General features: G+C 53.0%; 1 protein-coding gene across 4 annotated transcripts in view; it reads left to right on the top strand.

Moving 5' to 3' along the window:
• The window catches only part of MACROD1 (mono-ADP ribosylhydrolase 1), a 211,393-nt gene that overhangs the window by 187,367 nt on the left and 8,671 nt on the right, over positions 1–15,355 (top strand). For all 4 annotated transcript variants that reach the window (XM_072638940.1, XM_072638942.1, XM_072638943.1 and 1 more), the window contains exon 4: positions 3,322–3,351. In XM_072638940.1, the coding sequence (XP_072495041.1) occupies positions 3,322–3,351 (30 nt within the window). The remainder of the gene's footprint in view (positions 1–3,321; positions 3,352–15,355) is intronic.

Here is a 15,355-nt window from a genome sequence, read left to right as displayed (position 1 = left end):
GCCTCAGCACCCTTCCTGGCCCCTTCCCTTCTCCAGCCTCTTCTCCCTCTATGTGTTCTCAGTCCTGTTCCTTCCTCCACCTCCCCCATCCTCCCATCCTTGGGAAAATGCTTTGCAAACCTTAGAGCATGTACAATAAACTCTGAGTTCATAGGTCCAGAGAATCTACTTAGGAAGTGCCACAGAAATCATCTGGTCAGGCACCATTTTAGAGAGCAGGAGATGAAGGCTTCCTCTCCATTCAAGCCAGACTGTCCCCCTTACTTTTCCTCAAACTTGGCATTCAATTTCCCACCTTCATGCCTTTGCCCAGGCAGTTTCCCATGCCCTTCCTAAGCACCTCTTACAATCTCTGGCTTGTGTATAGTCCTTGAGGAGACCTTTCCTGCTCCCCCAATTCCTAGTGTTTAATCTTTAAATTATCTCCACTTCTCTGGACACGTCACCTCCCCCGTAGGGATGGAAGATCTTTGCCGGCAGAGGCTCTTTTGTAGGCTGGCACACAGCAGGCACTTCATAAGTATTGGTCCCCATGAAAGAAGGATCTGCCTTATGCCATCGGCCCCAGAAGGCAGATGTAGCAACAGCAGGGAAGTGGTAGAGGCAGATCTGACTCGATGTCCTGATCGGTGCGATGGGCTGCATCGGGAGAGGTGCAGGCGAGGGGGTGAGCTCTCATCCTTCACTTAGGCACCTTGAAGTGGGGATGGGCTGGCTTGGACAGCAGCTGAGGTCCTTGCCCCCCTGCCCTGCCTGGCCTGCCAGGTTGGGTGATTCTGTAAAGGCCCAAGGGCCTCTTCCCAAGGCTGCAGTTTTCCCACTTGTAAAAGGAGGGACTGGATGGCTCAACTCTTCTCCTTCCCCGGTGGGAACCTCTGGAGACTCCCCTATCAGACTGCCCATCAACTGGCCTGCCGGGTTCGATGCTTGCTTAGCTGACAGCCTGCTGCTGAGGCTGGCTCACTCTGATGTTTATCAACCATTAATCAGCTCCCACCTGAGGCATCTCTGAACTCCAGACCCAGCCATAACCCCCTGGGATGCAGACCCCTCACCTGGCCCAGCCTGGGCCCAGGGGCTGCTGGTGCAGGCCCTCCTGCCCCCATGACATGGGTGGGGATGCCAGGCATGCCAGGCCCGGAGCTCTGGGGCCTCCAGAGCCCAAGCTGCCACCCAGGAGTCTGGGAGGCACCTAAGACAGACAGCCTTGATTCCTCCTGGCCACTCTTGGGTAGGAGAAAGAAGGGGGAAGCCGATTAAGTGCTGTCAGGGAGACTGACAGGTCTCGCTCTGGAAGTTGGCGGCTTCCTGAAGGTCTGTCAGCTCCGGCTCAGCCTGCTAGCCAGGCAGACAATTAGATTCGGAGATTGGCGGTGGTGGGAGAGCTGAAGGAAAGGGGCTAAGTGGAGGATTGGGGGTGGGAGGCTCTTGGGCATTGCTTTCATGGGGCATCATCTCCTCTGGCTTCTGAAACTCCCCAGATGTAGCCATGTCTGGGGCACTGGCCTCCCCAGAATGGGGCATGTCCAGGGTACCAGGGCACTGAATCCCCAGGAGTCCAGGCTGCCATTATGCCCTCCCCACCCCCCCCAGGGGAGATGGGGTCAGTGGGGAGCCTGCCATACTGGCATCTCTGCCCACCCAGTCACCTGGCTGAACTGGGTTTCAGAAAAGGTTGTATCCAGAACACTCTCCGTAAGGGTGGAGTCATGTAAGGAAAGAGCACAGAAAGATTATGTGGGTCCTTGAGCTCCACTGGCCCCGGGGCCAACCCTGAGCCCCAGGATCCTCTAGGGAACAGAGGCACTCATCCAGGGAAGATGTTGGGGAAGGTCCAAGCCCCGCAGTCATGCTGGGGGGAGCACCCCTGGCTCGGGCTGTGTGCCCCCACTTTCACTCCATGTTAACAGCCCATGTCTGGCCCCTGCAATGACAAGAAGCCTAAGAGGCAAAGGGAGCCCCTTTCCTTCTTTGTCCTGGATGGATCAAGAGAAAAGAGGGCCTGTGCACTTGCTGCAGCCCAGGGTATGATGGGATAAGGGGACCAGGGACATCATGGACAACAGGTCTCAAAGTGGGGAGAGACAAGCATGGTGTCCATCATTCCACACCTGGCCTGGTGCCATCATCTGGTCCTGGCATGCGTGTGAATGCATGTATGTTGGTGTGGATGAGCATGTGTGTGCACCTAACCCAAGCCTAAGCCAGAGGAAACCTCCCTGACCTTGCCAGCCTCCTCCTCCTCCTCTTCCTCCTCCTCCTCCATCAGGTAGAAATGCATTCCACAGCCCTCTGATGCCCCTCATCATATAAAATTATATATTACTATTGTTAGGGCTGGCCTTGATCTGCCACTAGACTGTGAGCTTCCTTGGAGACAGGGACCAGGCATGATCTGATCTCTCTCTAGCTCTGCATACAGTAGGTGCTGAATAAATGTGGATTACCTGGACTCAACCTGAGCTTTGCTACTGGGACAGATTTTGTGGCAGTTGGGGAGGGCCAGCTGGGAGGGCTTGCTGGGAGGGCTGGTGCCTAAGACACTTTGCCCCAGGTGGGTTCAGGGCCCTGGGAAGGTGCAAGAGAGCAGTAGGCAGAAGGCAGCCTGCAGCCAGGGCAGGCAGGAGTGTGTGTGTGGGGGGATTGGCCCAGGAGATAAGAAACTCCTGAGAGGCCATTTGGGCAAGGGAAGGGAGCCCTGGGGGAAGTGGTAGGGCTTGGGAAAGACCTTGAAGGGCTGAGTCTCCAGGCCTGGTGGCTAACGTGCCCCTTGGGGGTTGGCACCTTGGTCTCAAGTCCTCACTACCCCAGCCTAGGTTTGGCTTTGGGTCTAAGTAGGGTGGGGGACCTGCAGCCTCAAGGCCACACATGGCCCTCTAGATTCTCAAGTGCGGCCCTTTGATGGAATCCAGACTTCACAGAACAAATCCCTTTCATTAAAGGACTTGGTCAAAAGACCACACCCAAAGACCTAGAAGGCCATGTGTGGCCTAGAGGCCGCAGGTCCCCACTCCTGGTGTGCTGAGTCCTGCCCAGGGCAGGAGTGAAATCTCCTGGGCCTTCTCCTCATGGTCCTGCCACTGTCCCTCCCTGGCCAGGCCTGGGTGGCCACGTCTCTGTACCTAGGAGCCCTTGTCCTCAGCCATCCAGGAAGAGCCAGACTCAGGGTCCCAACAGCTTGCCAGCTCCTCCTTTACCAGCTGGCACCTCTTGTGCCTGAGGACCCTGGGCCTGGCGTCTCTGCCCGGCTGGACACCCCATAGCAGGAGGCCGGCCCCGCAGTCCAATGCCTCTCACTAACCTTCTGTCTTTCTCTTCCAGCCAACAGTTCCCTGCTTGGAGGCGGCGGTGGTGAGTGTGACCTTGCTTTGTTTCTGGGGCTCCCTGGGGACCTCTCCCTCTCCCTTTCCCTCTATCCACCCATGCCTGGCCCAGTCATTCTGTGCTCAGCGTTTGCACGTTGATAGGCTGGTTCCTCTCGCCTCTCTTCCCTTTTTATTCCTTTCCTGTGTGAAGATCAGGTCAGAGACTGGGGGTGTTTGGCTTGAAAAGTTCTCTTTTCAACTTGAGTGAAAGGAGGGTCAGACTTGTTCTGTGGACCCCAGAGGAGAGTATGGGTGATGCCGATTTCAGCTCCCTGAAATCACTGACAAGGGTGGTTGGAATAGGTTGCCTCAGTAGGTGGTGAGCTCCCCATCCTTGGGCATATTCAGGTGAAAGCTGTCTGGGATTACTGGTGCCCTGGTGAGTCGGGCAATAGCCCTCGAGTATAGATTTCTGAGTTCTGATCCAGATGCTGTGGGACTGTCCTGTTCCTCAGCCTCCTCATCTATAAAATGATAATAATGCTACCTCCCTCCCGGGGTTGTTGTGAGCGTGAAATCAGCTAATGTATGTGAAGTGTTTAGCGCATAGTAGGTGCTTAATAAATGTGTTCGCTTCCTCCAAGCACTTTGTAAAACAAACCCTCAAGTGTTCCAGGAATGCCAGCTGGTAGTAAATTACTATTGGGGTAGTTTCTTGACAGCTGGTCTCAGAATCTGGAAGACCCGGGTTCAAGTCCTGCCAAGCCCCTGGGCAAGTCAGTGCTCTAAGGGCTGCTCTGTAGGACCAGGGACTCTGAGTAATTAGCCTCATTTCAGTTTCTGCCAGCGGTCTTAGAAGTTTGGCATCTCCTCTGCCCCCGGCCCGTTACTCTTCTGCTCCCTCCAGTGCTCCCATCAGCCCCTGCTGTGTGCATAGACCTGGAGGGGCCTTGGAATCCAGTCTTCATTTTCCAGGCATGGAGACTGAGGCTGAGACCCAGAAGCCAGCTTATGCAAGGTCACCCATCTGAGGAGCCGTAGAGTCTTTGAACCCAAGGCTTTGCTCCAAGGCCCTCATGCTTTCCCCTGTAGTGTGCTAACTTCTTTCCTGGGTCATCCAGGTGTGTTCCCTCAGAGGTTTGGGGTAGAGAACATTCCAGATGCAAACCTTGTTCAAGCTCATGCTGACATCTTGGCCTTGGCTCATTCTTTCAGACTGGGGCAGAGGCGTTCAGACCAAGGAGTCTGAAAGATTGTGGCCCTGTTAGGTTCCCAGTGGGGTGCCAGGCTCAGGTGGGGGGAGAGTGTAACCCTGATGTCCTAAACCAGAAGAGAGCAGGTATCTGGTAACTGTGACAGGATGGGGAGGAAGCTCAGAGTCTGCTGTGGCCTGGCAGCGTGATGCCTCTCTGCCCAGGCCCCAGTGCCCCCAGCATCCCTGGGCCCCCAGCCTCCCTCCTGGGCTCCCGTGGTGGTGTGCAGAAGTGATTGGTGAGCCAGGGAGCAGAGGTTAATGGGCTGGAGGATAAATCCTGGGGGCTGTGTTTACCGCAGGCGGGCAGGCGGGTGGCGGGGCCGTGGCCAGGTTTTAAAAGGGGGAAAAATAAAAGGGTCATGGGTCAGAGATAAATAAGAAACACATTAAGAGCTGTCCGTGATGGGGAGTAGGGGAGACTGTTTATTCCTGTTTTCCTTCCCTTCCCAACAATGGGCCCCCCCACCCCTCCTTTAGTCCTGGGCTGAGGTGTAGAGGACATTCCTGGTTGGGCAGACTCAGAAGCCCCAGCTGGTTCCTGGCTCCAGCTTCCAGGGTTGAAATGGCATTGATAGCAAACTGCTGCATGGTTATTGTCTCATGTGAGCCCCGCGACAATCTGATGACATAGGTCTTAAGTCTCCTCATTTTGCAGGTGAGGAAACTGAGGCTTGGAGGAGTTGGGACACGTACCCGGTCCAGCAGTGTCAGAGGCAAAATTCAAACTTGGGTCTCACTCATTCATATAATCATTGATTCAAAAAGCATTTACTAAGTTCTTACTGTGGGCCAAGTTACAAATAACAAGGGGAGGTCAACAGCACAGCCTGTGTTCCAGGCCTGTCACTGACCCTGGGTAAGTCATCAACTTAACCTGCATTAGTGGAAGACATTTCCTCTCCTGGAGTTCCTTTTTGGGTGAACCATAGGTCCAATGGTGCTAGGCACTGAAATACAAAGGCAGAAAGGAAACCCTCTGCCCTCCAGGAGATCCTAGGATTCAAGCTGAGCAGGACCTTGGAAATGGACTAGTACAACCTTTACCTTAGAAAGAGACCAAGGCCCTGTGGTGTTAAATGCCAGCATCTCATAGGTCAGAAGGGACAGAGTCCATATTTGAGTTTGATTATTCTGGCTTCAAATCTATGTTTTCCTAAGTCTAAGGTCCAAAACCAGGGCATAATGAGTGACTGTAGTGGGTCAGGGAGCTATGGCCGCCACACTAACCATGTCCCTAGGACTAGTGGGCTTGCAGGACACAGCTAACAGGCCCAGAAAGGCCAGAAGAGAAGAAACAGGCTGAGGCAAGGGTCACACTCACTGAGTGTCAGGGTGGACATGAGGCATCCCTGGGGACTGAGGTCATGGCAAGTCCGAGGCTTTGCATAGGATAAGCAATGTTTCCTGATGGGATCCTCCTCTGAGCTGTCTCCCTGCCCTGATCTGCAGACGGGGCATAGGGAGGATGCAAACGTCTAACTTCTCTGTGATGACCAAGGACTTGAAAAGTTCTCATTGGAGCCCCGCAGTATCTTTGTGGGGGTGAGTCCTGGGGACATTATTATCACCATTTTACAGATAGGGAAACTGAGGCCAGGCATGATTAAGTGACATGCCCAGAGTCCCTTATCTAAGAAGAGTCTACTGTCTCCCTGGGGTTGTAGCCCCCATCCCTAGGGCTGGGAGGTACCCTAGAGGTCATGAAGTCCACCCCCTTCCTTTGAAGGCTCCAGTAGAGGAAGAGATTTCCCAAGATCATTATGTTAAGGCAGGGAGAGCAGGATCCAAGACCAGACCTTCTGACCCCCACAGAAGGGGCAAGACATCAGCCATCTGAGGACAAGCACAGAGCTTTTGCCTTTCTGTGTATTCCCAGCTCTCGGCACCGTGCCTGGCACATGGGAGTTGCTCACTAAAGGCTTGTTGACTGCCTGCTTGACTGATGGATGCCAAAACCAGTGTTTTCCAGCCTCTAGTATGTGTCCCAGGACACACGGTGAAGGTCATTTTTACATCTGTCCCTGAGATAGGGAGGTGAATGGGGCTAGAGGTATGAGCACCCTAGGAGGAGGGCTAGGCAGGAGAGGACAGTCCCTGCCCAACTGACGGGGTCTAGAAACATTTGCTGAGGAGAAGAAGGGGGTTCTCAGTGTCAGAGGGCCCTTTGGAGAGACTCAAGAGAAACCCAGCGCCTGGGCAGCGGTCTGGATGGAGCAGGCTACCCACCCCCCCAGCTGTGTAGTGGCAGTGGTCAGGGGACCAATGAAGCTAGCCCTCCCCAGCTGTAATGAACAGGGGTGCTGGAGAGGGGTAGGTGTTTACAGAAGCCATAGGCTCCTGACAGAGATGAATAGGCTACTACGGCAGGAAGACAGTGCTGAGAGGAAGTGGGCCCAGGTCCGGCTTTTTAACGCAGGCGTGAGATTTATGGAGCCAATGGGGGGCAGGTCAAAGCAGGGCTGTTAGTCTGGAAATGGGATTGCAGAACAAGGTGGAGGGAGAACAGCCAACGGGGGGGATGTTGGGTGGCTGTCTGAAGATGGGAGCAGGGAACCAGGAGGCAAGCTGAGGGATGGAGAGACAGGTGTGCCTGTGTACCCCCGGATCCCTGAATGGGCACCCCTATGGCTGAGGGCACTCCTCCCACCCCAGGATCCTGTTGTCTGCCTGTAAATGCAGTCACACACACAGTGCCCTGCAGGAGATGGGTCATGGGATGGAGAAGGGCATCACAGGTAATAGCTACCTCCTCCAGGAAGCCTTCCCTGATGCCTCCCTGACCATTAGGATCCAGCATGAGTGAAGAGGAAAGCTTGCTCTCTCCATCTCTCTCTCTGCCTGTGCCCCCCTAGATGGTGAGCTCCATGGCAACAGGGACCCTCTTCTCTAGACTGCCTTTCCCCTGGTGCCCAGTGAAGGGCCCTGCCCGCAGCATGCACACACTCAGTGTTTGCTGGAGGGATATGTGGATGAGAGGCATGGTCAGGAGTCTGCAAGGCTAACCTTGTGGCCCATCCCCTCAAAACCTGGCTGAAGTCACCACTTATTCAGCTTCACTTCCAAGATCCCCTTGGGGTCCAAAATCAGAGCCTGGAATCATGGTCCTTTGTATGGAGGGAGTGGCTGAGGTAGAGAAAACTCTGAACTTGGAATGAAGAAGGTGTGGGTTCAGATCCCCATTCTGCCTCTTACCACCACTGCCACTACTACTACTGCGACTCTCGTGATTATTAGAACTATTGCTGCCGCTGCTACTACTAATATTAACAGCCAGCATTTAGAAACTGCTTTAAGCTTTGCAAAATGCTTGATGTCTGTGATCTCATTGGATCCCTGTGAGGGTGGGGCTGTTACTATCTCCATTTTGCTGAGGGGGAAATTGAGGCTGAAAGGTTAAGTGATGTACCCAGGATAAAGCAGCTGGCAAGTTTCCCAGGCAGGGTTTGAACTGGAATCTTTAGCCATGGTGCCACCCACCTGCTCAGTCTCTGTCTCCACAGTAGAATGATGATAATGCTTGCAGCAGGGTTATGAGATCTAGGATGTCCTCTATGATTACAGATGTGGAAACTGAGGTCCAGTGGCATGAAGGATTACCCAAGGAGTTAGGGCAGAGCCTAAATGTGAAACCACTTTGCAAACCTTGGCACACCCTATAAATGCTCCCTGCTCTTGGTATTAATAAATACCATTCCTGTGGTCCGCTCTCAATCCTCCATGTTTCCCTTTCCCTCTCCCCTTCCTGTTGTCCACTCCCTGCCTCCCCAAGTCTTACAAAGGAGAGGAGGTGAGGTCCAGCCTCGTGTGTAAGGAACGGAGGAGGTCAGTTTGGGCAGACCAGGAAAGGGAGGGAGGGCTAACATACAGTGACTCCCTGCAGAAGAGGCAGTGACCAGACTCTGTCCTTGGTACTGACTTGGCTGGCCGTAGAAATCTCCCTGATGGGAGCTGATTGAGTTCTATTGCCCTTAAGCAGATCTGAAATATCAGGGGAAGAACGTGGTCAGGCTCCCTGGTTGAATTCCCACTTTGTTACCTTGGGTAAGTCACTTCTGTCTGGGCCTCAGTTCCCCTCCCCTCCTCACCCTTGTAAGATGAGTGTGTTGCCCATCAAGGTCCCTTCCACTTCTAACTCAATGGTCCCAGGAAGTCCTGACCCTTGTGCTCCTGCATCCAGAGGCTCCCCAGCCCAAGCTGGGATGACGGGGCTGCTTTCCCAGCATGCCCAGAGCCCGGATCTGCAGAGCTGCTGGACCATGCCAAGCCCACTCCAACTTTTACTGCTACAGTGAAAGCCTTTTACTGGGTCCATAAAAAAATTTTTTTTAAAAGCTCTCCCATTGTCTGTTAAAAAAGAGAGGCAGGGGCTTTAAATCAGAAACTAAATCAACTCACCCCTGACAAGAGTCCTTCTTGTTTATTAGGACTGAAATGTTTACTCGGCGATAAGCAGCAGGCTTTCTCTGAGAGATTTGTGTTCTATTTTCAATTACCCCTCGTCTTCTTCTGCCACTTTGGCACTAACGGGATAACAAATGTATCAGAGTGTTTCAATTATTCACCTAAATCACGACTTTGCCAGCCACCGCTGCCCGGCCTGGTGACAGATTAATTCAGTGCTCCCTTCTACTCCCCACTGGCCAGCTCCTGCCCTGGGTCCTGGCCCTGCAGGTGTCCAAGCTGTCTCCACCCACCACTCCCGTCCTATTTCTGATCACTCCTTGCCCGCACTCTCTGCTCCAACTATGCTAGCTCGACAGCCACCCTCCAGATGCGACTTGATTTCCCGTCTCCAAGCCTTTGCCCAAATGGGTCAGGTCTCCTCACCTACACCGCACAGAATGCCTGGCTTCCTTCAGACCTAGAGCAGATCACATCTCCTATGCAAGATGAGCTTTTATTATGAGTCTTATTGTATCCATATATCAGTTAAATCAATGCTCTGTATTACTATAGTATTTATATCATGTCATGTTATTGTGTCATCGTATTCGTATTATACTATTGTATCACCATATATTAATACACGTTAATCTATATATCAATGTGTTATTATATTAATATGGTGTGGTATTATATTAATATATGGTGATATATTGTTTATATCAATATTATATACTTATATTAATATATTTACATTAATACAGGATTTTGGTATATTAATAGTGAATGTTCTAATAAGAGTATGTATTGATATATCACATTATAGATTAATATATTTATATTAATATTTTATGGTGTGTCAATAGTATTAATACATCCTCATATTAACATATGTGTGTTGATACATCGTTTTTATTAATGTTATATATTATTGTATCAACAGCATTATTGACCTGTTACTTATATTTCATACTTAGCATTACATTCATCTGTTCTGATATTAAGATGAGCTATATCTGTCATGTGTATTAATATCATACATTTTTGTGTTGGTATGTTAATATGGCTTATTCCGTTGATACATTATTTATTTGGCGCACTCCTGTACGCCAGGCACTTTGCTAAGTCCTGAGGATATGTTGAAAAGCCAAACCAGTCCCCAACCTCAGGGAGCTCCCAGTCTCGTGGTGGAGACCCTCCCTGGAGGAGCTGTGGATGAACACACAATAGACCAGAGAGACTGGAGGGCATTTCTGAAGGAAAGGTGTCTTGCAGAAGATGGGATTGTCACTGAGCCTTGAAGGACACCAGGAGGTGGAGCCTACAGGGGAAAGGGACAGAAACAGTGGAGGGGTCCCAGGGGCTCAGGCTGGGGCTTTGAGAAGCCATGGTGCCTGTCACAAGCCAGGAGCAGGCTAGGAACACTGCAGTGAGCAATGCCCCGGGCCCTGCCCGCTGCCCCTAGGCTCATGTTTCATTTCCAGAGAAGTCAGGCTGCTCAGGGGTACAGGTCTGGGGCTTAGGGTTTTCCTTAAGAGTAGAGTCAACAAATGAGCCTCCCCTCAGCTTGCCTCAGTTTGATCCCCAGCTTTTCCAGGTCAGCTCCTTCTCTGCCTGGGCCTTGGCTATCAGCGAGCGGGTTCTTGGGGTGCAGAGCAGGGATGCTCAGGGGATGGCCAGTGTTGGCTCCCTTGTAACCCACAGCACCTGGTGGCCGGGCATCATCCTACCATCATCCAGCCTGATGGCCGTTCTCTTAACGTTCCTCCCAACCTTTAAGTGGCTCAGGCAGTCAGGGAGCATCTATGAGGCATCTATGGTGTGCCCAGCCTGTATACATGCACACACCCAAAGGAGCCTTGTGGCACCAGGCCCTTAATCTCTCAGTGCCCCCAAGCAGCTCTAAGACTAGGGGCCCAGGAGCTGTATTAGTAAAGGAAATTTCCATGTTGGGAGTCTTCTTACACTGATGCAGGTACAGATCCAAGACATTATCCCACCCAGGAGAGTGTAGCCTTTTCCTCCCTCTGAAGACCCTCCCCACACCCTAGGCCTCCCTCCCCTACCCCAGACTCACATGTCACACATAGCTCCTTCCCCCCTGTCTCATTTTCTGTCTCTCTTCTCCTCCTTTGTCATTCTTTCTCTCTCTCCCCCTCCCCCTTCTTTCCCTCTCTCTCTCCCCGCCTCCCCCACATTCCCCCACTGCCTGTGAGGATTAACTCTGGGGGCCAGTATGTATTCAAGCTGTGGCTTCTGCTCATTTCATTTTCCGATCCTTCCGTTGCCCCCAGTGCCCTCTCTGAGCCGCTATCACCCCATCAGCCAGGCCCAGCTAATCCCTTATTGCTGCCACCTCTGGCCGTTGAGATTAGCACGAGGGGGATCCCAGGGGGGCCTCAGTCTGCACGCCGCTGCCATCACGGTCCCCAGACCTGGCCCTCACAGACCCAGCTGCTGCTCCCGGAGTCCAAGCTGGCTGTCACCAGGCAGGCTCTCCCAAGCAGAGGGCCTCCTTCCCTCCCAGCCCCCCAAGCCTCCCCTCATCCCTTGATCTGCTGCTCATCATGCTAGAAGATTCCAGAGGATTGCTGAGGGCAGAGGGAACTAGCAGGGGAGGGGGGAGCCAGCGTGACTCCCTGCTCAGGATCCCAAGGTCGGAAAGGACAAGCACCTCAAGGTGCTTGTAGTCTAACGGAGAATAGACCAGGTAGAATAGATAGAGCACTGGGTCTGGAATCTAGAAGACCTGAGTTCAAATTCAGCCTCAGACACGTAATAGCTGTGTGATCCTGGGTGAGTCACTTCACGCCTGCCTGCCTCAGTTTCCTCATCTGTAAAATAGGAGCAGTAATAGCTTCTTCCTCCTCCTATTTTCCAGAAGACTTTGTTGGAAGCACTCTTGTAATCCAATCCCATGCTGGTACGTACGTGGCCTTCTCTGATCCTCAGTATCTTCTTCAAAGTGAAGAGGCTAGACCAGATGCAGCCTCAGCTTCTTTCCATTTCTAAAATGGGTGCTCCTAGGAGCTAGTCTATGCCCCCTCCTTCCTAGAGGCCAAGAAGCCCTTTGAGAATTAACCACTCCACCACACTGTCTTTCTAGCTAAGGGAAATAGGAGGGGATGTGCGATCAGGCCAGTGTTTGGCTTACAAAGTGCTTCAGGGAAATGTGAGGAGCACTTTGCTCCTATAGAGGGAGCCCAGAAGTAAAGGAACTTACAGCTGGAAGGACCTCAAAAGTCATGAAATCCAGCCCCTCCCCCATTTTACAGATGTAGAAACTGAGGCATGCCATGGTCACACATTCACTTGGTCAGTAAACATTTAGAAGCCCCTGTCTGTGTGCCAGGCACAAGGGGTACCAAAAGAGACAAAAGATAGTCCCTCCCACCCTCAAGGAGGACCCACCCAACAATACGCAAACAACACACTAGCAAATGCCTGGAAACAAGCTACAGTTAGGAGCAGCACTAGTCACTGCCTAGGCAGGGGCTTCGTGTGGAAGGCTGGGTTTAGGTGAATCTTGAGGGAAGTTGGGCTGCCTTCAGAGATCGGCTACATCCTTGCTCCACACCCAGGCCTCGCTACACCCCATGCTCTGGCCTCCCCACTTGTTCCGAGCTAGGGAGGCTCCCTGAGGAGGCTGGCCCACCTGAGTCCCCCAGCGGGTGCCACACCGTCAGGTGGGCATCAGCAGCTGCCACGAGGTTCTTTTTAATAACGGGAGTGATTTTTGCATGATGAATGGGGCCCGGCCGTCATATCCATAATGAAGCCTTAATGTTTTTAAATCCCCATTTAAGGAGCTGCTCTCACTCAATAATGAATTTCAAATCACAGAGCTGGAGCCCCAGCCTATCCATCTTCTCCCCAGCTGGGGGGAAGCCTGCTCGCCCACCCCCTGCTTGGCACTGGGCAGCATTGGGCATATTGCCTGGCAGGACCCTGAGGGGTACAAGCCCTCGCAGAGTGGCACAGAGGGGCTGTAGGCTCCTGCTGGGAATGTGGCCGGGGACCCTAACCGCCAGGCCCAGGACAGGAAGAGAACTGTGTCTGCAGTGGGCAGTGGACTCTAGACTGGAGCCCCCTGATCTGAGGCCCCGGGGCAGAACTTAAGGTTTAGCACAGCAGAGGGGATCCCTGAGCAGCCTTAGAGCACAGAACACAGGACTATAGATTTATGCCTAGAAGGGACTGAAGAACATAGTCTGTTAAAGCTGGCTGGGCCCCTGAACCAGGAAGGACCTTAATGTAGAATGTCAGGGCTGAGAGGGATCTTTCAACATTGAATGTCAGGGCTGAGAGGGGCCTTAGAACATGGGATATCAGGGCTGGGAGGAACCTTTGAGATCATATGGCCCAACCCCTCCATTTAACAGATGAATGACACCAAGGCCTGGGGTGTGGTGGTCAAAGTCCCCCCAAAGTGAGGGGTGACACCCCAGCTCCCCTGAGCCTGCACAGAAGGTCTGTGGGCAGAACTGGGCAGATGTCCCCCAAAGGGTGGCCAGGGTCTTGGCATCTCTTCTCAGTCTGTTGTGAAGAGAGCCCATGAAGGCAGGAGCTCTCACCTGGCCAGTCCCTCCCTGTCTCCAGGTCCCATCCTCACCAACCTCACCCCCTGCCTCCTGGCCACCTGCCCTCCCTTCCAGCTGCCCAGGCAGGGAGAGCCTCAGGGAGACTGTTCCAAGTTCCTCAGCAGGTGACCTTATAGCTGGGGCTCCTTGGAGCAGAACCTGGGGCCTTATCCCTTCTCATATACCTAGAGCCCTCAGCGGGTGTCACGCACACAGTAGGCCTTTAATAAAGGTTTGCTGAACTGGAATTTGCATGATTCCCATTTTTGTGATGGGCAAACTGAGGCCCACGGAAGGGCCTGGCCTTGCTGGTGCCCATAGAGTCAGGAAGGATGCAGGCATTCTGCCTGCCAGAGTCGGGACTCCCTCCCCTGCTTCTCTTGGGCATGTCCATGCAGCTCCCCAGGGGTTGAGGATAGAGGTCATTCCCAGACAGACACTGGCCTCCCTTTTTGCCTCCTGGTTTGGGAGGGTCTCTCTTCTCCCCCAGATCCACGCAGCCTGGGCACCAGGGGAAGCCCAAAGAGGTGGAGGCTGCATTTTGGGGGCTGAGTGGACACGGAAGGGGCGCAGAGACCCTCTTAGGGGGGCTGCAGAAGGGGGTGGCCTGGTGAGGAGAGGGGTGGTAGACCAGACTTGGCAGAAGAGGGCGGGAGCTTCCCCTCCCCAAATCACCTTGGTTTTTTATTTTCCCGTATTTTTCTATGTCCATATAGTCTCCCTGCTAGACTGTCAGGTACCTGAGGACAAGTTCTAACCCTCTGGCTGGCCAGGGCAGGACACCCAGGCTTCCAAAGGAGGAGGGCAGGCATTGCCACACCCAGAACATGTGTAGGATGGGGGAGGAGCTCCCCTAGTCCAGCTTCATATTTAGACTAATTATTCCTGCTAAGCAGGTATTAAGCTGGGCTTCTGTTTGACTGAACCATGACCTCTGCTTTCAGTACCCTTGAAATTTAGCACCCTGTAGCAAAGCTCTGATTACCTGCCCTAGTTAAGTCTCCCAGGGTAGCTGCTAGCAGTCATTGTGGGAGGAGCTGTCCCTTCTGGGAGGGTCATGGTCCTGACATAACAGTTACACAGTCCTTGGGGGAGCATTCCTTCCCTAGACATGACCCAGCAGCCTCTTCATCAATGGACTATGTGTAGACTTGGAGGGCAGGAGATTTGAGTTCCATGTGATTCTGGCTAGTCCACTTCACCCCAGCCTCAGTGCCTACGTCTGTAAAATGGGCATCATTACCGTGCCCATCCCCCAAGGTTACTGAGAGATTCAGACAAGATGATGTTTGTAAAGGGCTTGTAAGCCATAAAATACTGTGCAATTCAAGGGATTTCCCCAAGCCCCCCAACTGGTAGAATCAGTGCGTAAGGGGCCTAAGGAAAAGCTGGGGAGGGGGAGTAGGTCTGGTCACTCGCCTGGGGACCAGGTGGACACAGCCTCTGCTGCTCTCTGAATCTCATTTACTCTTTAAAATAGAGGTAGAATTCTGGCCCCGTGACTCACCTTGCATGATCACCTGGCCCGCCTCATCTGTCAAATGTGGTCCAAGTCCAGATGAGAATCGGTCCCAGGACCCAAGGAGGATTAGTTAGCCAGAAAATTGTCCCCCTGTGGATCATGTTCTGGCATCTGGTATCCGAAGGGGAGGTCGGTGCCATGAGGGATCAGACCCAGTCTGCTTGGCCTCAGAGGGCAGAGCCAAGTTTGGGGAGGGAAGGCAGCAGAGAAGGCATGGTAGGCTTGGGGGTGAGAACCCTAGCTGACCCTAGCAGGTAGTGAGCTCCCCTGCCCTGGGGCTCCTAATTAGGGCTGGGCTGGAGGGGACTGA

Source organism: Notamacropus eugenii, chromosome 2, assembly GCF_028372415.1.
Source record: "Notamacropus eugenii isolate mMacEug1 chromosome 2, mMacEug1.pri_v2, whole genome shotgun sequence".
NCBI classification, from domain to species: Eukaryota; Metazoa; Chordata; class Mammalia; order Diprotodontia; family Macropodidae; genus Notamacropus; species Notamacropus eugenii.
The sequence above is the reverse complement of the archived record's forward strand: the minus strand, read 5'-3'. Positions and strand labels throughout refer to the sequence as shown.